Below are 22,428 nucleotides of genomic sequence, written 5' to 3' on the forward strand. Positions count from 1 at the left end.
ACATACTATCTGTTTTATTCAAAGCATGTGTTTGAGAAGTGGAGAGGAGATCTGGAGAAGCGAGGAGGAGATCAGGAGAGGAGAGGAGAGGAGAGCAGTAGAGGCATGGGGAGTGGAGAGGAGAGGGGAGGAGAGCAGTAGAGGCATGGGGAGAGGAGGAGAGGAGAGGAGAGGAGAGGAGAGGGGAGGAGAGCAGTAGAGGCATGGGGAGAGGAGGAGAGGAGAGGAGAGGAGAGGAGAGGGGAGGAGAGCAGTAGAGGCATGGGGAGAGGAGGAGAGGAGAGGAGAGGAGAGGAGAGGAGAGGAGAGGAGAGGGGAGGAGAGCAGTAGAGGCATGGGGAGAGGAGGAGAGGAGAGGAGAGGAGAGGAGAGGGGAGGAGAGCAGTAGAGGCATGGGGAGAGGAGGAGAGGAGAGGAGAGGAGAGGAGAGGAGAGGAGAGGAGAGGGGAGGAGAGCAGTAGAGGCATGGGGAGAGGAGGAGAGGAGAGGAGGCATGGGGAGAGGAGAGGAGAGGAGATCAGGAGAGGAGGGGAGAGGAGAGGAGGAGAGGAGAGGAGGAGGAGAGAGCAGTAGAGGATAGGCATGGGGAGAGGAGAGGAGAGGAGAGGAGAGGAGGAGGAGAGAGCAGTAGAGGATAGGCATGGGGAGAGGAGAGGAGAGGAGAGCAGTAGAGGCATGGGGAGAGTAGAGGAGGAGAGGCATGTAGGAGGGGAGAGGAGGAGAAGCTTGAGGAGAAAAGAGCAGGAGGGGCATGGGGAGAAGAGGAGGGGAGGGGAGAGGAGAGGAGAGGAGAGGAGAGGAGAGCAGAACAGTAGAGGCATGGGGAGAAGACAAGCGATGAGAGGAGAAGTGAGGAGAGCAGGAGAGGCATGGGGAGAGGAGAAGTCAAGCGAGGAGAGGAGAGCAGGAGAGCATTAGATGCATGAGGAAAGAGGAGAGCAGGAGAGGCATGGGGAGAGGAGCTGCAGGAGAATAGGAGAGGAGAGGAGAGGAGAGGAGAGGAGAGGAGAGGAGAGGAGAGGAGGAGAGAGGAGAGGAGAGGAGTAGATGCATGGGGAGAGGAGAGCAGGAGAGCATTAGATGCATGAGGAGAGAGGAGAGCAGGAGAGGCATGGGGAGAGGAGTAGCGGCATGGCGAGATGAGGGGAGACGCGGGGTGGGGCATGGGGAGAGGAGAGGAGAGGAGGAGAGGGGAGAGAAGAGGAGAGGAGAGGAGGGGGAGAGGAGAGGAGAGGGGCATGGGGAGAGGAGAGGAGAGAAGAGCAGGAGAGGGGCATGGGGAGAGAGGAGAGCAGGAGAGGCATGGGGAGAGGAGATGTAGGGGAACAGGAGAGGGGAGGAGAGGAGAGGAGAGGAGAGCAGGAGAGGACAGGACAGGACAGGACAGGACAGGACAGGACAGGAGAGGAGAGGAGAGGGGCATGGGGAGAGGAGAGGAGAGGAGAGGGGCATGGGGAGAGGAGACTGGTAGAGGCATGCAGAGAGGAGGAGAGGAATTGGGGGGGCTGCCGTTGCACTGTTTGGCTGCTATATATAGAGACCAGGACCCTTGCAGCTGTCCCTCTGCCTTCCCCCTCCCTCCTACCTCCACACACACACACACTCACTCTCCTACATACGTTCCCTTAGCCCCCTCACCCCTCCCTTTGACCGGTGCGTCTCGGCGCTGAGCGCAGCGTAGTGTGTCGGCTCTTGGTTCGGAAAACAAAGCCGGGCGGTCTGGTTCCGCTACTTCAGGCTGGCCAAACTTATCTGGACTATCTGGACTCCCTCTCCCTCTGGTACCAGCACTGTTCTCTGATCAGAAGATCTTTCTAACCTCCAAATCTAACTTGGATCTGTTTATTCCTGGACTTTTCTTCCTAGTAAAGATATACCCTCTGTGACTGAGTCACTCACACGACACTGGATAGCAGGTAACTCTGACTTGCTGCCTTGGGGAGCTGTGTGTGTGTGTTGTGTTGTGTGTGTGTGTGTGTTGCGTGTGTGTGTGTGCGTGCGTGCGTGGGCCTAGTCAGTTAACATACATACTGTAACATGCCTAGCCATAGCCATAGCCTGGGAGTGCTGGAACGGGAGAGGCAGATAAGAGCACTTGTGTGTCCCAGTAGAGGGTGTCGGGAGTGGGCTGCCCGCGGGGGTTGGAGGCCTGCCCTGCCCTGGATCACGGCTGCTGCTGCTGGAGCCCTATTTATAGGCGCCAAAGGGCTGATGAAAGCTGGGGCAGTGCGGGGCTGGGCTGGGCTGACGTGTTAGCCAACCCTGGGTCAAAAAGCCCAGTAGAGTAGCATATACAGTCAAGTCAAGTCGGCTTTATTGTCAATTTCTTTACATGCGCTGCTGGTCATACAAAGAATTGAAATTACGTTTCTTACTTCCCCATGCAGACATAGACACTAGACTCTAGGTGTGGACATAGACAATAAAGCAGCATATATTGGGAATAAGCACATGGTGGGCTAGCTGGGAGATTTGTAGAACAGTTCAGCATGGCTTGTAGTATAGCAAATGATACACAATGGGCACAGTATGCAGTGAACTGGGAGGTTGCAGATTGCCATGTTCACACTTTGCCTGATGAAGACCTGAAGGTCGAAACGTTGCGCTCTATTAAATACACAGTTGACAAGCAGTGTCGCGGACTTGATTTCTTTTTCATTTGGATTTACTCTCATTGTCCTGCACCTGGCCCATCGGGTGGGATGTGCACACATCTACTCCTCTGAACTGGGAGGTTGCAGAACAGCTCTGTCTGGTGTGTGGCGCAGCACATGGAGTAGTACCAGAGAGAGTAGAGAGAGAGAGAGGTTCCATTGGTCCATTGTTTCCGGGTTCTATTATTGCAAGTGGGAAGGGGGGGAATCCCCCTTTAGGCAGACCTAGGCAGACCTAAGGACTGTTCTATTCAATGCTAGGAGTATAATGACACGCCCCTTTAGGCAGACCGGAACCTGGTCATGTTAGGTGCCCATAGCAACCTATTACATTGGCATATCTCTATATACTTAAAGAATCTCTGGTAGTACCTATCAGGAATAGCATAGTGTACCATGGGCCTGTAAGTAAGACCTGTGTTATTCAAAGGTGTCAAAAGTAAAAGTAAAAGTAAAAAAAAGAAACACAGTTTCCTTCCCGCACATGTAACGTATCTGAGTAAACATTAGACCTCTGTACTTGTCTTACGATCAGCTAACTGTGCACTGGTTGGATCAAGTTTGTGGTGGGTCCTTGTTAGGTTTTCAGTGTTTTTCAGTAACAACACAGTCTGTCTATCCCATTAGTTACAATGGAGTGAATGGTCTAACAGCTATGTAATGCCATGTGCTAGTGTTGTAATTACGCCACAAAAGTACTTTTACTTTTACTTTTGACACCTCTGGTGTTATTTATGTACAATGTGTACAAATTCATGCCCACTGTACTTTTCCAATGTATAGAAACAGAATCAGTGCCTTCATGTACTAGTTTTGGGTTTCAGAGTTAGTTTGTACGGTATGTGTGTGTGTGTGCGTGTGTCTACATTTCCATGTGCACATGGTGGTGTTGTTGGGTGGCTATCATTGGAAACGCTTTCATTTGATTAGGCAATGCCTGTTGGACAGGAGAGGGGAGTGCCAAAGCATGTGCATTACTGGTGGTAGATGTTGACAGTGCATTGCTTGACACTGTCCTAGTCCTTTGCTGTGGAAAGAGTTTGTGTTTTTTGTTTTTCAGTGTTTTAACAGTACATTTAATTAAATTGTGTGCTGCTTTAGTCGAATCCCTAGCTAACCTGGGGTGTATTTCTCAAAACCAAAGTTGCTTACTTCATTAGCTACAGTACTTAGTTGTTTTCAATGCATTTTTCCATTGGCAACTACCGAAGTCGCTAACAGGCTAACAACTTCTCTTTTGAGAAATGCACCCCTGCAGTGTCCTCTGGCAGCAACATGGCTCACTATTATTGAAAATGCAAAAGGGCTTGTCAGTTTAGGAATCTTAGGGGAGCATACTCTGTGGAAAGCCGAACTGCACTACATCTACTGAATCTACTGTGTACAAATCTGTTGTCATTTTTTGTAGAAGTTTCTTGTAGATGTTTTGCCAGACTAGAGTGTTTTGATTTTAGATCTACAGAAAAAGCTGTAAGAGAATCCTGCAGGGCCTTTCCGGTCATCTGATCAGACTGGAAGCAGCTAAATGCGTCTGCAAGATTGAGAGCGAGGGAGAGGGGAAGAAGGAGAGGGAGGTAGAGAGATGGGGTCATCCCTATGTTCCCTGGGTCCTATGTTCCCCGGGTCAGGACCCTTTTTGCAAAAAAGGGTTCCATTTTCCCCGCTGCTTCCAAGTAGACTACTGCCGCATGGCAAAGTGCAGGTTGTTGCACCTGTGACCGGTTAGGTTTAGGGATAGTTTTGGTCAGGGCACTAATTTACAACTCAGAAACATTGCATTACTGACAAGTTTAGGGATGGTTTTGGGAAGGATTAGATACAATGCGGGGAACATGGAACCCTTTTTTTTAGACTTTTTTTTAGACTGGGGAACATAGGACCCGGGGACCATAGGTACTCTCCCAGAGAGTTGCGGTAGGAGCGGCCTAATGGTACACTATGGAGCTGTCTTTGGACTTTCAAGGACATTTTAGTGTGTAAATTACAGTTATGAATGTGTGATGAGAAACCGTGTGCCCATTGTCTTTTGTTTTAATTGTACATATGATACCTTTTTTATTTTGTTCTTGATGTAAAATCAGCTACTGTATGTTTGAGACAAATTTGTGAAAGTGAGCTGGCTAATCATGAACTTAAGTTACCTTTTCAGAATCTCCACAGAATATGCTAGGCAGATAGTCTTCCCCTCATCTTGCTAGTTATAGTTCAAATGTGAAGACCAAGCTGCTGCTGCTGATGATGATGAAATACTCTAATTATCAGTGTTTCATACATTTCTCTTGGGAAACTTTGCACATGGTTTTGAACAGCTTTGCCAAATGTGTATGTATTGTAAGTTATGACCAGATGCTGCTGCTCAGTGTAGTTTACTGGCTTCGTAAAAGTTGATGGTGTCAGGTGTGTGTTGCCATGCCAACCATAACATGGCTGTTTCCCACTCCTCTGTTCTGTTCTGTTCTGTTCTCCTCTGTTCTGTTCTCCTCTGTTCTATCCTGTTGTGTTGTGTTCTGTTCTCCTCTGTTCTGTTGTGTTGTGTTCTGCTCTGTTCTGTTCTGTTGTGTTGTGTTGTGTTCTGTTCTCCTCTGTTCTGTTCGGTTCTGTTCATAGCTGTCCATTTCCCTCCCCTGTGCAGTGCAGTGCAGTGCAGTGCTGTTCGCCGCATGGTCCTAGTGCACCCCTGGCAGTTCTGCTTGACTTCTAGTGAGAAGACCGGCCCCTCCATCCCTCCTCCATCCCTTTTCTCCTCCACCCCCATATCCCGCCATCTCTCCATCCCTCTATCTCTCCCTCATTGCTGTGTTCTCCTTCTCCTCCATCCCTCTTATCCTCTATCCCCATATCCCTCCATCCCTTTATTTCTCTCCCTCATCTCTCCATCCCCCTTCTCCTCCACCCTCTTTCTTCCTCATCCCTACCTTCCTGCATTCCCCCTCTCTCTTCCTCTTTTCCCTTCTCCCCTACCCCTTTCCCCTTCTCCCCAGAAGCTGTATATTTCTCCTGAACCTATCCTCATATCCCCCAATCCCTCTTCAGCTTTCCTGTTTCCCACGTTTCTATTTTTTTTGCTTTGTTTATTTTGATTCTGTGTCCCTTCTCCCTGTCCTCTCCTGTGTCTCCTTTCTTCTCTGTCTCTGCTTGTTCCCCCACTTTCTCTCTTTTCCTCCCTGTCTCTACCTTTTCTCTCTCTCTCTCTTTCTCTTTTTCCTCTCTGCCTCTGCTTGTTCCCTCTCTTTTTCTCTTTTCCTCTCTCTGCTTGTTCCCTCTCTTTCTCTCCTTTCTTCTCTGTCTCTGCTTGTTCCCTCTCTTTCTCTCTTTTCCTCTCTCTCTCTCTCTCTCTCTCTCTCTCTGCTTGTTCCCTCTCTTTCTCTCTTTTCCTCTGTCTCTGCTTGTTGCCTCTCTTTCTCTCTTTTCCTCACTGTCTCTGCTTGTTCCCCTTCTTTCTCTCTTTTCCTCTGTCTCTGCTTGTTCCCACTCTTCCTCTCTTTTCCTCTCTGTCTCTGCTCATGATCTGCGGGTCTGCCTCATGGCTTTCTCATCACGCTTCTCGTTTTGGGAGAGAAAGGGAGGTTTGGCTTCATTCTATGTTTGATTTGATTTTGGTTTCACCTGTGCTGTGCCTTTGAGCTGTGGCACAGTGTGTCCACAATGTACAGTATGCATGTGCATGATCACCCGTTTAGTCTTCAAGATGTTTGTGTGCAAAACACCACTGCAGTATTCCTACACAAATGTATAGACTTTCTTCATAACTATTTCGACAGCTTTACTTTTGTCAGGACCACACTAGCATTTTTGTTTTGTTTACATTGGCCCTGAAAGTGCGAATATACAATGAAATGAGTGAACATGTGAACTTTGACTTTGTCCTGTCCAGTCGATATGACACTGGCATTTTCGGATCTATTTACTTTTTATATCTTTTTACATCTTGGAGACTTGTGTTTCTGCTCAGGCGCATAACAGCATGCTACAGTATAGTAGGGACACTGTCAGGGGTTTCAGGCCGACCAGAACAGAGCTGGTGTCAGTGCTCGCACCAGTTACGTTCGGCACTAAAGTGCTTACCTGCGAACCGCCCGTGATCATACCGGGCTCCGAACTTTTCCCGCATGGGACTCTCTCTTTAATATGTATGGCGTGAACACGACGGCCAGTTTGCGATTAGGTGCGGGAACGGGCTCCAGCACGGTTCTCAGTCGGCCTGAATGCGCTATGTGTGGCGTCATCATGTGATGTGATTTAGATGTGTTCTCCCCCATGAGAATTGGCCTAGCTGGGCCTGAATAACGTTCAGCCTCCTTCCCCTTCAGGTGAAAGACGACCGCCCTGTCTCCCGCGCCTCAAATGTAAGTGTGTTTCAGAAGCATGCCTGTCTTTCAGTGCAGCTCAATGTCAGGACTGTTCTTTTTTTTTGTCATCGTTTTTTTATTTAGGCACAAGAATATGTTAGTTGCATTACACATATCAGTCTTCCACTGAAGGCCTAAAGTTTTATACATTTTTTACACATAATGAAAAAATAAAAAAAGAGAAATTTAAGGAACATGAGCATGGGGAGCTTAAATTTTACATAGCATTTCAATCGGTGCATTGTATATACAATTTTAGGATATTGAAATAAAAAATCAAAAAGAAAAGACTGAGGATAGAATAATTTAGCTAACAAAAGTCCTCTCTTATGCGTGGAATATATCCAGTCCACTTGATCCGTCAGGACTGTTCTATTCAGACCACAGTGACTCAGTGGTCTCATTGCCAGGTCCAGAAAATTAAATCCCTATCATGTTTTTCTAACATCCCTGAGAGTCATCCCTGATCTGCCCATCTTGATTGCTCATCAGAACCTTACACAGTTGCAGGGTTGTTTGGATCAAGTGTGTGTGGCAGGTACTTAACTTTTTGAACCTGACATTCACCCCTCTTGGCAGATTTCAGGTTATGCAGTGCAGTGCCAATAAGATCCTGTGGCTATTCACTGTATGATTGACCATGTCTGATACAGTATGGCCCATCAGTGATGGCGGAGGCAGTGTAGTGAAACGAAACGTCGGGATCGTTTCACAGTTCCATAGCTCTATCAGGCCGCTAGCAGCCACTCAGGCCCCAGGAGAGGCAGAAAGGAGGGCATGTGGCGAACCATGCCCTGGTTTTCTTCTCTCGCATGTGGGGAGATGGAGGGAGTAGGGACGGGAGAGATGGCGGTTTAGGGGGTAGCAGGGAGGATAGCTGCACCTCCTTTCTCAGACAGTAGAGAGATGCCACTGTCTGCTGGCTCTATTCTTGAACTAATTTGTTACCACAGATAAAACCTTTTTACCTTGCCTTTGAACTCGTCGTCTTAGGAAAGTGTACATTGAACTGAGGCCCTGAGTGCGTTTTAATATGCAACCTTGCCTCCTCCACTTGCCTCCTCCACTTGCTTCTCGTCATGATGACATCACTGACAACAGCATTATATTTCAATATCTTGCAAAAGCTCAATTGTAAAGTCTTTTTCTCATTTGCAATTGGGATGGTGAATGAAAAACAGTCCCTCAAAAGTTGTAGTGGCGAGGCTGACAGCTGGGAAACTTTATCGCTTTCTCCACGGAGGAGGGGCCAGGAGGCGGGACGAGGAGACAAGCACAAGTGGAGGAGGCAAGGTCACATATTGGGATGCACCCCCTGAGTAGTGGATGGACTCTATAGTACTGTGTATATGAACGTTGGCTGAAAAATGGCTGTACAGTACATTTCATTGGTACAATAGCTTATGCTTTTGATATTCAGTTCAATTATGGAAAATTTGAGTCTACTCTTCCAAACATATTATGCAGAATATTATGCAAATCATATGCAATATTGCAATATTATATACATTATATTATTATATATATACATGCAATATTATGCAAATCATACAGTGGAATGACTTATCTTTCTCTTTTTTAACTGAATAATCCTGGAACTAGATAATTCTGGTGTCCTAGGCTTGTCCTGATAATAGTTCATACTTTAAAGTAGAGAATTTTCTGCCAAACTGTAAAATATTGTCTGAACTTCAGGCCAACATAGTAGATTTTGCTCCACCATATCCACACCATTTAATTATCCTTAGACTCAACACACCCAGTTTACTTGACACTGAGTTTCTACTTTGAAATATTCACATGGCCTCCTCCATGGTGCTTTACTCTTGGGTCATCCCTTGTCGGGCCTGGCTGTTGCTGGGCTGGGGCACTCCTGTCGTGCCGAAAAGCGAGTCCCTGCCAGAACACGAGTGCTCTCATTGAAACCAATGACATTTTTTGAGAGAAAATTATACTAATTTTTGCAGAATGAATTGCATAATTTATGAACTAAAAATATGCTTATGAAACATTACTCGTCCTCCACTTAATATGAGCTATTTGAATGAAACCGTAACATTTGTTATGACAATTCTTTGATTCTTTTATGGAAATAATACTGAAATTGAAACCAGCTCTTTGTAATTTCCATAAGGAATGTAGATGCTTTATTGATAGGCTTTCCATCTTAAATTGTGTCGGATTTGTCTGCAAAAATGGGTAAAAAATATCTGAAAAATTGTTCATTGGTTTCCATTGGTTTCAATGAGGGCAGTCGTGTTCTGGCAGGGTCTCGCTTTTCGGCACGACACCCACTTCCTCCCCTGCCTGTGGAACCACAGTCAAACTCTGAGAGGAGTGTGAACACCACCGTCCTCAGCCTCCACCTCAGCTTCAGCCTCAGATCATTGTGATGTTCTGGGCCTGTCCTCATTACATGGTTCATTCTTTAAAGTAGAACAAGTTTAAGCGTTTTGAACTAAACGGTGTGGATATTTTGGAGCAAAAATCTAGTCATCATCATTAACCTTAATCTCAAGACACCCAGTTTACTTGGGCACTAAATTTCTCCTCTTAAATATCCATGTTGCCTCCCCCATGTACGACTCTTGTACGACCTGGCTGTTGGGGCGCCCCCCCTTTCCTCCCCCTTCCTTCCTATGGAACTACAGTCAGACTCTGAGAGCAGTGTGAGCACTCCTTCCTCCTCCTCTCAACCTCCTCCGTCAGTATCCCCCGTCCCCAGCAGCAGGAGACCCAGCGCCAGCAACGGCACCTCCGGCGGTGGTGCCAGTACCAACAGTGGCACAGCAGCTGCCACAGCGCCGCCCTCATCACAGGGTGCCAACCCAGCCGACGGCATGAAGGGGGTGTTCCTGAGGAGGGGCATAGGCAGGAGGGATGGGGCGGAGACTCCTGCAGCAGCGGCAACCCCTGCTCCACCAACCCCTGGTCCACCACCACCACCACCACCACCACCATCACAACCCCCTGCTAGCGCTGCTAACTCTGTTCCCAAAGTGGGCAGGAACCCACCGGCGACAGTGGCAGCGGCGGCGCCGACCCAGGCCCCAGCGGGTGCCAGGCAGGACGATATCTCCGTGGGGCTGACTAGCCTCATGGGCCGGGCCAGAATCAAGGAGCACCGGCCTCGAACCCGGGCCTCGGACCGGAAGGAGGACGAAGAGAAGGAGGAGGCCGCCGCCGCTCCTACACCTGCGCCTCCTCCTGTTGCCGACACACCTGTGCCACCTCCCACCCCTGCCCCAGAGGAGCCTCCCGCTGCCACCCCTGCTCCTCCTCCTCCCACCCCTGCTCCTCCTCCTGCCACGTCCGCCCCACCTCCACCCACTCCCACTCCCACTCCCAACCCGGACCCTCTCGCCCGCCCGCCAGGGTTCATCCCCGCCCCCACCCCTAAGCCCTAACCCCTAGCCCCGCCCCCTGGCTTCATCCCGTCCTTCAAGCCCAACCCCCTCTCCCCTCCGCCTGGCTTCATTCCGCCCCCCAAGAAGGACCCCTTTGCCCCTGTGTCGGGGTTCATCCCGGCCCCCAAAGCAGACCCTCTGGCGCCCCCTGCAGGTTTTATACCTATGAGGCCCTCTGCCGTCAGGAAGCCTGAGGTAGGGCAGCACGTGCGGACGCTCTGCGCATGTCTGATTGGTTACTAAACAAACTGGAACATAACATTAGACTATTCTCTAATGAGGTAGGGGAGCATGTGCGGACGCTGTACGCATGTCTGATTGGTTACTAAACAAACTGGAACATAACATTAGACTATTCCCTAATGAGGTAGGGCAGCACGGACGGATGCTGTACGCATGTCTGATTGGTTACTAAACAAACTGGAACCCAACAATATAGGCAGGCATGCACGATACCACTTGCACGATACCACTTTTTTGAAAACCGATGCGACCACGAGTACATTCATTTCTGTACTTGCCGGTACCGAGTACCGATACCGATACATTTTCCCCAACATACAGTACAATGAAAATAAATAAATACACAGCCTTGAGTCATTTGCAGTGATGGAATGACCCATGGACTGATTATTTCATAAAAAAGCTTCACAAATTAAAACTGAATGAATGAGTGATGGATTTGCAGTGATGATATGAATGATTGGATGACTTGGTCATTGTTTGCCAAGCAGCTTTAGTATACTAATACTTCATTGGCATGTCGTAATGCACTTGGGTTGTGTGGTTTTGGAAGACTTCTTCAAAGACGAGAATTTACAGACAACCACACACAGACTAACTAATAGTCGGCAGCATCGTTGATGAAGTGATAGTTTCCGTACTACAGACTGGCAGGGCCGGATTAAGATGGTATTGGACCCCTAGAGTACCGTATGTGTTGCTGTAGGCCCCGCAGAGGACAAATTCTGCAATACAATTAGGAAGGCTACATCATAATTCTGAGCCAGAAATGAGTATTAGCAAGAGTCGAAACTCAGACTCAGCCGCAAAGACTAATTGTTCAATTTTGCATTTTGTCACAATTCTACAATTATTGTTACTTTGTCCAATCGGGGCCCGCCTGGCAGGTGGGGACCCTAGGCTGCAGCCATATCTTGTCTGTGGGGCCCCATGGCAGGTGGGGGACCTAGGCTGCAGCCATATCTTGTCTGTGGGGCCCCATGGCAGGTGGGGGCCCTAGGCTGCAGCCATATCTTGTCTGTGGGGCCCCATGGCAGGTGGGGGCCCTAGGCTGCAGCCATATCTTGTCTGTGGGGCCCCATGGCAGGTGGGGGCCCTAGGCTGCAGCCATATCTTGTCTGTGGGGCCCCATGGCAGGTGGGGGCCCTAGGCTGCAGCCATATCTTGGCTGTGGGGCCCCATGGCAGGTCGGGGCCCTAGGCTGCAGCCATATCTTGTCTGTGCGTTAATCCGGCCACATAATAGCCAGGTTGCCACACTAACAACTCTTGCTGTGCAGTCTTGCATGAACTCACATCTGTAACATGAGGAAGTGAACCTGTAAATGTTGAAATCGTAGCACAGAAACTGATGTCTCATGAAACCAAAGCGTATTTGAGAAGGCTTGTGCTTGTTTATGTAGACGTTCTTTAATATGCATGGAATGCTGTTATTCCGTGGGTGGTATTTATGAAAATGTCAGGCATGATGAATAATACTGAGGTGTGTCTCATACCTCCTCTCACCTGTGTGCGTGTGTGTGTGTGCGCGCACGTACGTGTGTGTGTGTGCGTGCGTGCGTGGGTGCGTAATGTGCGTGCATGTGTGCGTGTGTGATTCCTGCTATCAAAAATGGATGTCTGACTAATGATTAGCATTCATATGTGTTTGTAGTCACATGTACTGAATGTGTGCGGGTAAATATATGGCCTAATGGATGTGTGATTGGGTTTGTGTGAACGCAGTTTATATACCCTAATAGATGTGTGATTGGGTTTGTGTGAACGTAGTTTATATACCCTAATAGATGTGTGATTGGGTTTGTGTGAACGTAGTTTATATACCCTAATAGATGTGTCGTGTGTATGACATCATTGGTGTGCAGGTGAAGGCAGCAGCGTCTCGTGGCCCTGCGGGCCCCGTTGGCAAAGCGGCAGCAGGGGCCCCGCTGGCTCAGGGGGCCCCCTCACAGGTGTGTCAGCATGGCCAACAACACAGCCTGTCTGTGTCTTGAGTGAAAAGTGTCGTGTGTCCTGTGTGTGTGTGTGTGTGTAATGGTTTTGGGTGTAAGTGGTTCAAAGTATGAATAACATTTAATATTTTAGTAGTTTTGTTCCATTGAGGGTGTGCAGAAGAGTGTTATGCACCCAAAAATCATCTCAATATTACTGGCAGTAAATATCAGTCCTCCTCATACAGTACGTAGTTGCAGTGTGAAGGTTTACAGACCCCATGAATGTGCCCTTACTATCCTACCAAGGGTGTCTTCATCTGTTGTCCCTCTCTTTGCGCTTGATTTCACCTGCAATCTGAAGGCCAACTGAAGATGAAAACTGCTTAATGATTCTTTAACCCTCTACTTTAACCTCTCACTCACTACCCGCCTCTCCCAGTCCAACATGATCTCCAAAAATTCCGTGCTCCTGGACACGGATGTTAAGGGCACAAAATCCGTGTTCAGGAGCACGGATTTTGCCAAAATTCCGTGCTCCTGGACACGGAATTGTTTTCCGTGCTCCTGGACACAGAATTGTTTTCCGTTATGGACACAGAGAAGTGCTCTCTCTATAGGCTACTCCCACAGCTCTATGTTTCCACAGTCTTGTGTTTTCTCAGGATTTTTTAAATTTCAAATATTTTTTCTAAAAAAAAAACATTTCCTACTGACAGGTTAGGGTTAGGGATTGTTTTGGTCTGGGCACAGCTAGTTTTTAATTAATTCATTATATGAATTTGATAGCCTAGCAACCAACTGGAAAAGGTATTTCTCAAAAATATGTCTTTAATGACAGGTTAAGGTTAGGGAATGTTTTGGTCAGGGCACAACTTAAATTGCTATAGCATTATTTTGTTTAGGATTAGCATTTGGTATGTATTTTCTAATGATAGAGTTACACAGTGCTGTGGTAATAGCCTATAGAAAGCACTTCCGTGTGCCCATCACGGAAAACAATTCTGTGTCCAGGAGCACAGAAAACAATTCCGTGTCCAGGAGCACAGAATTGTGGCAAAATCCGTGCTCCTGGACACAGATTTTGTGTCCTTAACATCCGTGTCCAGGAGCACGGAATTTTTGGAGATCAGGCTGCCCAGTCAGAAGAGGTGCATCATGGGGCCTTGTTGTCAGACTCTCTCACGCATTTCCCGTTTTTTTTTTTCTCCGCATTTTTTTGTCCTTGTGTGTAATTTTGCCTTCTGTCTGTAGGTGGCGGCATCAGTAATCCCCACAGAGGAGGACCATAAACGCCTCAAGGCAGTCCTGACCGTCACTGACACTAGTGTAATTTAACCTCCACCATGCACTCTTCTTCTCTTCAATCTGTTCCTTTCTTCATCTCTCTCTTCATTCTATTCTCACTCTCTCTGCATTCTCCATTTTAACCTCTCTACTCCCTCTCTGTCATGATCGCACTCTTCACTGTGCGCATGTGTGTTTGGCTGGGTTAATTATGGGTTTTTTTTGCCTCAGATTTCAAGTCAGGTGGTACAACCACAGCGAATACCCATAAAGCAATTAGTAATTGGTAGTTAACCCATTGATGCTGGATGTTGTGTTGCGCAACATTGGCCCTGGCGCCTGGAGCTGCATGACGCAACATTCAGGCTCATTAGATTTGAGACAACTTCATTAAAAATCTTTGATTGTTTGAGATGAATGATCACATTCTAATGAAAGAGGATGGTCTTAGTGCTTAAATGCAACTTATTTCATATTTTAATGTGCTTCAGAGGCTGAGTTATTTATGTTTTTATAGGCTGAGGGCAGCTTTTCTTAAAGGGCTCAGGCATTCAGCTCCTTTTTTCGCAGGTCCCTTGAGTTAATGTACAGTATTGGACATCAATGGGTTAATGTACAGTATTGCCATTGAATATGCTTCTTAGTAATCCACGAAAAACAAAACAAAACAAAACAAAAAATCCATACAATAGTGGCATTAGCTGTGGATGCACCACCCTGGCGTGTGCGGGAACCGTTCTGGAATGATGAGGATGACTGGGCACGGGGGCAGTGTGTCAGCAAAGATGTGACATTGGCTCTTTTCAATTGCTTACAAATGCACTTCTTTTTTCTGTGTATTTCCTGTGCATTTTGTGCTATGGAGTATGTCGTCATTTTGTTTTTATGTGGCGTTGCATAAAAGTGTCTGGTGAATGTAATGTGATGTAAAAGCTCGGACCAGACCTGCACCTTTGGCTGCTGCTCCGATGTTTGCTGACGCCGGAGGGCTGTGAGTGTGTGTCTGACTGTGTGGCAGGGGTGGGGAACATATGTTCCAGACAGATGAGGCCATTTTATCCGGCCCCGATATAATTGTAATGTTATGCAGCTTCACATGAAATATGAAATATTTTGTAATGGAATCTTAGAAAATACATTTGCAATACAATTAAGTTATATTCAGGGGACCTAGAGAAGGTGGGGTCTGTTTTAAAGGTGGCTGCCTTCAGTATAGGCCTAAAGTGCAGGGGGAAATCCTGGTTTGTGTTCATAGTACGGCCCTCGGAGGACTTTTACGGCCCTCGGATGAATTTGAAGTGGCCCCTCGAATGAAAAAGGTTCCCCACCCCTGGTGTAAGGGCTCTGTAGTCTATACTATATCTTCTACTGAGAAACGTGCAAAACCTCTTGTGTGTGTGTGTGTGTGTGTGTGTGTGTGACTGTCTGGAGGCAGATGTTGTCTGGAAACTTGTGTGCTGTGCTGTATGTATGAGTGTGCCTGCATAAGCTCCATGGAATGGTGGGAGGCTTGTGTGTGATTGATTGAGAACTACTTGGAATGTAGAGAGGTTTGTAAATGCCTTAAAAGTAATACAAAGTTCAAATTCCCTCAATAATTGAGTCAATAGGCACGATCGTGATGAAACAGTGCTGCTTTTGCTTGGCAGTGGGCATGCACACTTTGCCAATTTGATGCATACCGTAAACTGGCAAAATGTGCATGCCCGCTGCCTACCAAAAGCAGCACTGCGTCATAACGATCGTGCCCAATATCACAACCATTCCTCTTAGAGGGTCTTGCTCCTCAGGTGTTTGTGTCACAGGTTTGCATCTCTGTGAAATGGCTGAATGTGTTGTGAATGCTAAAGCTGAATTATTTGTTGTGTCCATCAATGTGTTTATGTGCATTTTATTGACAGTTTCAGCCCTTACTCCTGAACCAGCTTCTTAGTATAACTTAACTTACCCCTCTGGTCTGCTGTCTGCACACAGTAGAAATTAATAATAATAATAATTGTATTTGTATAGCACTGTATCATACAAGGCATGTAACTCAAAGTGCTTAACAAATGGGAAAAAAACATCATTGTTAGAGATGGATTTAAAAGGAGAGGCAGAAATAGCAGGAAGGCAGAGGAAGAAGAGATAGATAGAGATTGTAGAGTCATAAGGTCAACGTAGGTTAGGACCAGGATTCTCAGAGACGTAAGGTCCATAGTGGCTGGGCCTAGCACAAGTCATAGATAGTCACACAGAGATTGGGCGCTCAGATGCGGCCCCTGGTGGCATCAGGGGTGAGGGAAAAACTCCCTTTCGCTTGAATCATAGTTTGTAGGGGGGAAAAAAGCTCAATGAGGTCTGAGAAAAAAAAAAAAAAAAGAAATTAAGTATACAATCGAGTTGGGTCCAGTGTAGAAGAGCTGGCTGCTGGCCTGCTGGCATTGCATAAGTGCGGTGTTTCTCAAACTTTTCCTACCATTCCCCCACTTCAGAGGAAGGGTGTCTCTCTGCGCCTCCCTCGAGCAAAATGGTTACGAAAATGCAAATAAATAGGCCTTCGTAAAGTTTATTAGAGCCTAATATACCTGTACACATATATGGCCCATGATGTTCTCTAAATATTAGTGAATAAATTAATGAATATATTGTGATTGTAAAGTGAATGTGTAATGGCAAAGCAGAAAAGTATTAAAAAAGAAAAACCTTCTGACTTCACCCCCCACCCCCCCAATACCTCCGCGCCCCACTAGGGGGACTTCGGCCCCACTTTGAGAAACACTGCATAAGTGTATCAGACCAGTCCAGTCCAGTGCCCTTTGGAGCGGAGCAGAGCTGTGCGTCTCATTTTCTCAGATTCCGGATTAGTAACCAGTTTATATTGGATTGTTTTTTTAGACCACCTTCCAATGTAGGCCGGAAAATTCCCCCACTAAAGGAAAAATCCACATGGCACTCATTTAGATAATCAGTGCGAGGCTTTATTTAGCTCTTTAATTCCACTTCATCTTGCACCTGGTTTGGATACAAGCGGACTGTGGGGATGCCTGTTGTGCACCCCGTCTTATTAAGTGATGGGCAGTTCTGTTCAGAAACCCTTAACACATTGGCTGCTGCTTCATGATGTTTTTAATTCTGAAAAAACTATTCAGAATCAAATACAGTAGTTTGGAATTTAAATTCCTTTTCCGCCGAGTTTACATGAAGTACTTCATTTACTTCCAAATAAACGTCAGGGGATCAGAAAGCATTTTGGTTGGACAGAGGATACACGCACTGTGTCTGTGTGGTTGCAATTGAGTTAATTCTGAATTAAACCATCCCATGTAAATGAGGCCATTCCTACCTCCTGTGCAATTCTTATTTCTGCTTTTATTAAGCTGGTGAACATGTTTACAGACTTTTATAACTATTTTTAGGTCACATATAAGTCCCCCATTTCCATGACGCCTAACTTTTTTGATCTTCCCTTGTCTATAGGAGTATAATATTCCCCTTTTGTATTAGGAAATAACCTCCAGCTTTATGTATTTGAAAAAGAAACATTTCAAGCTTTCTTGTTTGTCATCCTTTTCAGTGTCTGATGTTTTGTGCTTATCTACCTACGTGTATATGTTCAGTGCTCATGTTTATTTTTGCATTTCTTTCCCCTTCACCCCCCACACTCGATGCCATCCTCTACCCCTTGTGCCCCCCTCTACCCCCCATGCCACCCTTACCCCTTATGCCCTATGTGCTGGTGCACTGCTATGCTGCTACGGCCCCTTGCCTGTATGCTGCTGGTTGGTGCATTAGACCAATGGCTTGGCCAAGGTACTGTGCTGGGCTTGTTTCTGTTTTTATGTGCGAGTGTGTATACTATACGTGTGTTAGTCTGTTTTTACTTGCATGGTTTTTTGGAGTGTGCTTTTGCCTGGTTTGCATTTGCTGTGACATCTACTATCTGTTGGGCAAGCCTTGCCTCTGCTCTCTTTGTGGTCTTTGTCCAATCAGTCTGTGATTATCAGTCTCTGGTTAGTCAGACAGACAGACAGACAGACCGACAGAGATTTACAGCTGATTGAAATGCATGTGACGCTGTGATGGAAATGCTGGCTTCCTCAACTCATTTGTGATTTGATAACACCGTCTCCCACTTTTGTACCGTGTGCGTGTGCGTGTGCGCGTGCGCGTGTGCGTGTGCGTGTGCGTGTGCGCGTGCGCGTGTGCGTGTGCGCGTGTGTGTGTGCGTGCACTTGACCTTGAAGTGGTGTGATGCTAAGAGAACATCTTTTGTATCAGTTGCTGTGATGCAGTTGTTTGCGGTGTGCATGCGTTTGAGAAGCGACGCTTTACCTGCACTGAAACTGAGAGGTGGCTCTTAGTATTGACCCTTGTTTACCTCTCGATGACCTTTGAACCCTGACTCTTGACCCCCCATCAGGCGAAGGCTCAGCCGCAGGTGGAGGTGGACCCAGTGGCCCTCCTACAGGCATCTCACCAGGCAGCTGTTCAGCCCAAGGTTTGAACGCTGTGGTGTGTGCATGTGTGTGTGCGGGTTTGTGTGTTTTGTGCATGTGTATGATTGTGTCTTTTGCAAAGAGGATTTACAGTTTGCCAGGGCAGAAGGATTTTGTTGTGCTTTTTGGCCTTTATTGTCCCAGGACTGTATGAGAGAAGACGGGAAACAGTTCTGAGAGAGAGATGGGGTAGGGCTGGGAAATGACCCGGCCGGACTCGAATCGGGGTCCCCATGGGGAATGAAAGCCCAAATGTGGGGGGGCTTAGCGAGGGCAAGGATTTATCACCAAACCTTTTCTTAGTAGTTTGAACATAAGTCTTATGAATTTATATGGGTCTGTGAATTTACATGCGTTTGTGTCCAGATCATTGAAGATGTAGTTCAGTGGGCAGGAAGACAGGATGGTTTGATGTATGGTGTGGTGGGGTAGTTTTTCCATTGTGCTTTCAAGGGACACTGTGCAGGATTTTTTGGTTGATTATTTCCAGAATCCATGCTACCCATTCACTAATGTTACCTTTTTCATGAATATTTACCACCACCATCAAATTCAAAGTGTTCATTATGACTGGAAAAAATGCACTTTTCATACATGAAAAGGGGGATCTTCTCCATGGTCCGCCATTTTGAATTTCCAGAAATAGCCATTTTTAGCTGTAAAACTGACTGTACTTGGGCCATACTAGAAAATATTAGTTTATTACTTAGTAAACCTTCATGAAAAGATCAAATTTGGCAATAGGCAACCCAGTTTCAATGAGCAGCATAGTTGCAGTACCTTTTTTGACCATTTCCTGCACAGTGTACCTTTAAGATGAACTGTGTGTGAGTGTGTGTGTGTGGCTTATGCTGTATTTATGATCACCTGACATGTATGGCAATCCACACCACCATCCACAGAGAATGGGCACATGTTATTATCCAAACGCCCGGCCTCGACGTGCACTTGTGGACTGGTGCTTCACTGATGCCCTGCGTCTGTGGTGAAGACAATGTTTCCCTGCTGTCAGCCTGGGCACAGAAACTTAGAACATCCGTACTGCTGATAAGAAAATGTCCTTTCAGTTGCACTTGTGTGAGATATTGAATTAAACTCGATATTATGAAATTTGATATTGTTTGAGATATTGAATTAAACTCGATATTATGAAATTTGATATTGTTTGAGATATTGAAGTAAACTCGATATTATGAAATTTGATAGTTTGACTGCAATATTGATATCACGATAAGAATTCAATACATTGCACAACCCTATTCTCAACCCTCAGCACATCCAGCTTATGTTGATCCATCAAGTCTTCAAGAGCTCAGCAGCTCTCTGTCTCCTCAGCCAATTGGCCCCTCAATAGTATCATCTTCTCAGTACACTACACACGGCAATCCATGGATGAGCAGCTCACTACTGGGCATGCTTGGTTGGCTGTCAGGGGCGGGTGCGTGCGTGCGTGCGTGTGTGTGTGAACCAAGCCTTTGTCCTCGTATCCCATAATGATGGCAGTCATGCAGAAAGCCACACAGGAGCTGCACCTGGCCTCCTCTCAATGACACACACACACACACACACACACACACACACACACACACACACACACACACACACACACACACACACACACACACACACACACACACACACCTCTCTCTCTCTCTCTCTCTCTCTCTCTCTCTCTGTCTCTCATACTTTCCCACAAACACCCAAACCCCACTTCAAAGTCATCTGCCCAGTGTAGTAGGTGTCATGTTACTGGCCAGTGCGGCCCATGCAGCGGTTTTGCTCCTCTGTGCTGCTCCAGTGGTTCCCCTAGTCTCCCCTCATGTCTAATTCATACCCCAATTATGCCCTTCTGGGTCATTAGCCCACCTGAAGTGGCCCCCAATTGCATTGAATGTGGAGGATGAAGGGGCGGGTGGCCTGATGGTGTCTATTGCTGGTGCTAACGATGGTGGTGGTGACAATTAGGGAAGAAGTCAACAGTGGCGGCCAAAGGGGTCAGAGTTCCTGGGCCCCGGTTAGAGAGGAGGTGGGGTGGGGGCGGTGATGGTATCAGAATTGGGTCATCATTGTGCGCGTGTGCGTGTGTTTGCGTGTGTGTGCGTGTGTGTGTGTGCGTGTGTGTGTGTGTGTGTGCGTGCGTGTGTGCGTGTGTGCGTGCGTGCGTGCGTGCGATGAGGAGATAATGGCCCTCATCACTCTGTGATGGCCACTCAGGGCTGCATGAGTTTGTATTGTGGGGACCTCTCCACAGCGCTTGGGTGTGAGGGAGCACTCCAGGACTAAATCGAGGGCTTTGCTTATATTATGGAGGGGAGCAGCACAAGTGTGTGGGCGCCACCCCTACTGGCAGGGATTTAAATTAACACCCGCTAGCCGCCCAAACGCTGGTGAAAACTCAGTTTGGCAGGTAGAAATTAAAACTTAGTAGCCTCTTTGACCTGTCAGTGACTGTGTGTTTGACTAGAAAGAATTACATCTGCTAGCCATTTTGGCAGCTGATGAAAAAAAGAGCCCTCCCTACTGGTAGTAGTAGTAGTGTTTCTGATTCTAAGTATTTTTTGGGGTCTTTTTAGCCTTTATTATTATAGGACAGTGTGAGAGTATACAGGAAATGACTGGGAGAGAGAGAGACTGGGCAGGGTCGGCCGGATTCAAACTTGGGTCCCCGTAGGTAATGTAAGCCCAAATGTGCGGGGCTTAGCACGCTGTGCCACAAGTGATGCTGATTCTGCTTGGCTACTTGTGTTAGCGGTTGTTGTGGTGCTGATGGCGAGGAGTTAAAGGGACACTGTGCAGAAAATGGTCAAAAAAGGTACTGCAGCTATGCTGCTCATTGAAACTGGGCTGCACATTGCCAAATTGGATCTTTTCATAAAAGTTTACTAAGTAACAAAGCAATATTGTCCAGTATGGCCCAAGTACAGTCATTTTTGCAGCTAGAAATGGCTATATCTGGAAATTCAAAATGGCAGACCATGGACAACATCCAGCTTCTCATGTATGAAAAATTCATTTTTTCCAGTCATAATGAATACTTGGTGGTGGTGAGTATTCATGAAAAAGGTAACATTAGTGAATGGGCAGCATGAATTCTGGAAATAAACAACTAAAAATCTTACACAGTGCACCTTTAAATAGAAAAGACCTGTCATCACAGAGGTGATTAGGGGTTCTGAGGTAGACTGCTGAAGGTCGGTCTCTACTGTGCCTGCGTGTTTACGTGCTAGCGTGCTTGCATTCGTGTGCGCTCAACACTGCAGCTGATACATGGGCGCTCTTACTAGTAGAATGCCAGTAGAACGCGTCTCATCCAATCAGATATCGCAAAATAAATCGACCGGATCTAACTAGAAGATGTGATATCCCGCCGCACTGCTCCCTTCGGTGCACCAGTGGGGTTTGCCCCCTTGTGCGGGTGAGGCATAAATGCAATTTTGTTGTGTGCAGTGGTCATTTGTGTGCTGTGTGACAATGACAATGGGAGTTGGAGTTTCCCAGTTGGGCTTTCTTTCATATGTGACAATATGTGATTGAGCAACAGCTGTGACATGAGGTTTTTTGCAGACAAAGATCGTATGGGGGGCGTTGTCCCTCCTCCTTCTTCTTCTCTTTTTTTCCGGTGTTTGCACAAGAAGTGCGCTACTGCCATCTACAGCGCTAATGGGACTCCATTTATTCTCAACCTCAAGACTCCAACAATACTATTTAGTTCCACCAAGAGCTTGTGTAGAGGATGTGTTGTGTCCTGCTGTAGAGAGAGTGAAAATGATGGTCATCATGATGAGCATGCATCACGACTAATGCAGCACAGCCAAAGATTACTGTAAACACCTGCTGAATACTGACTTCTCTTCCTCCCCTCCCCTCCCCTCCCATTTCCTTTTCCTTTTCTTTTTCCTTTTCTACTTTCTCTCTCTCTCTATCTCTCTCTCTCTCTCTGTCTCTCTCTCTCTCTCTCTCTCTCTCTCTCTCTCTCTCTCTCAGGTGAAGACAGAAGAGCAGATCGCTGCTGAGAAGTTGTGGTACGGCACAGAGAAAGTATGGCTGATCCACAAGGACGGCTTCTCTCTAGGTTGGTAA

The 22,428-nt window shown here is 46.9% G+C and overlaps 1 protein-coding gene across 1 annotated transcript in view; it reads left to right on the top strand.

Annotated features, from left to right (window-relative positions):
• LOC134452474 (unconventional myosin-XVIIIa-like) overlaps nucleotides 1-22,428 on the top strand; it is a 177,800-nt gene that overhangs the window by 37,400 nt on the left and 117,972 nt on the right. Inside the window, exon 4 of the mRNA XM_063202880.1 lies at nucleotides 22,333-22,420. Coding sequence (XP_063058950.1) covers nucleotides 22,333-22,420 — 88 coding nt within the window. The remainder of the gene's footprint in view (nucleotides 1-22,332; nucleotides 22,421-22,428) is intronic.

This window comes from Engraulis encrasicolus, chromosome 7 (assembly GCF_034702125.1).
Source record: "Engraulis encrasicolus isolate BLACKSEA-1 chromosome 7, IST_EnEncr_1.0, whole genome shotgun sequence".
Classification (NCBI taxonomy): Eukaryota; Metazoa; Chordata; class Actinopteri; order Clupeiformes; family Engraulidae; genus Engraulis; species Engraulis encrasicolus.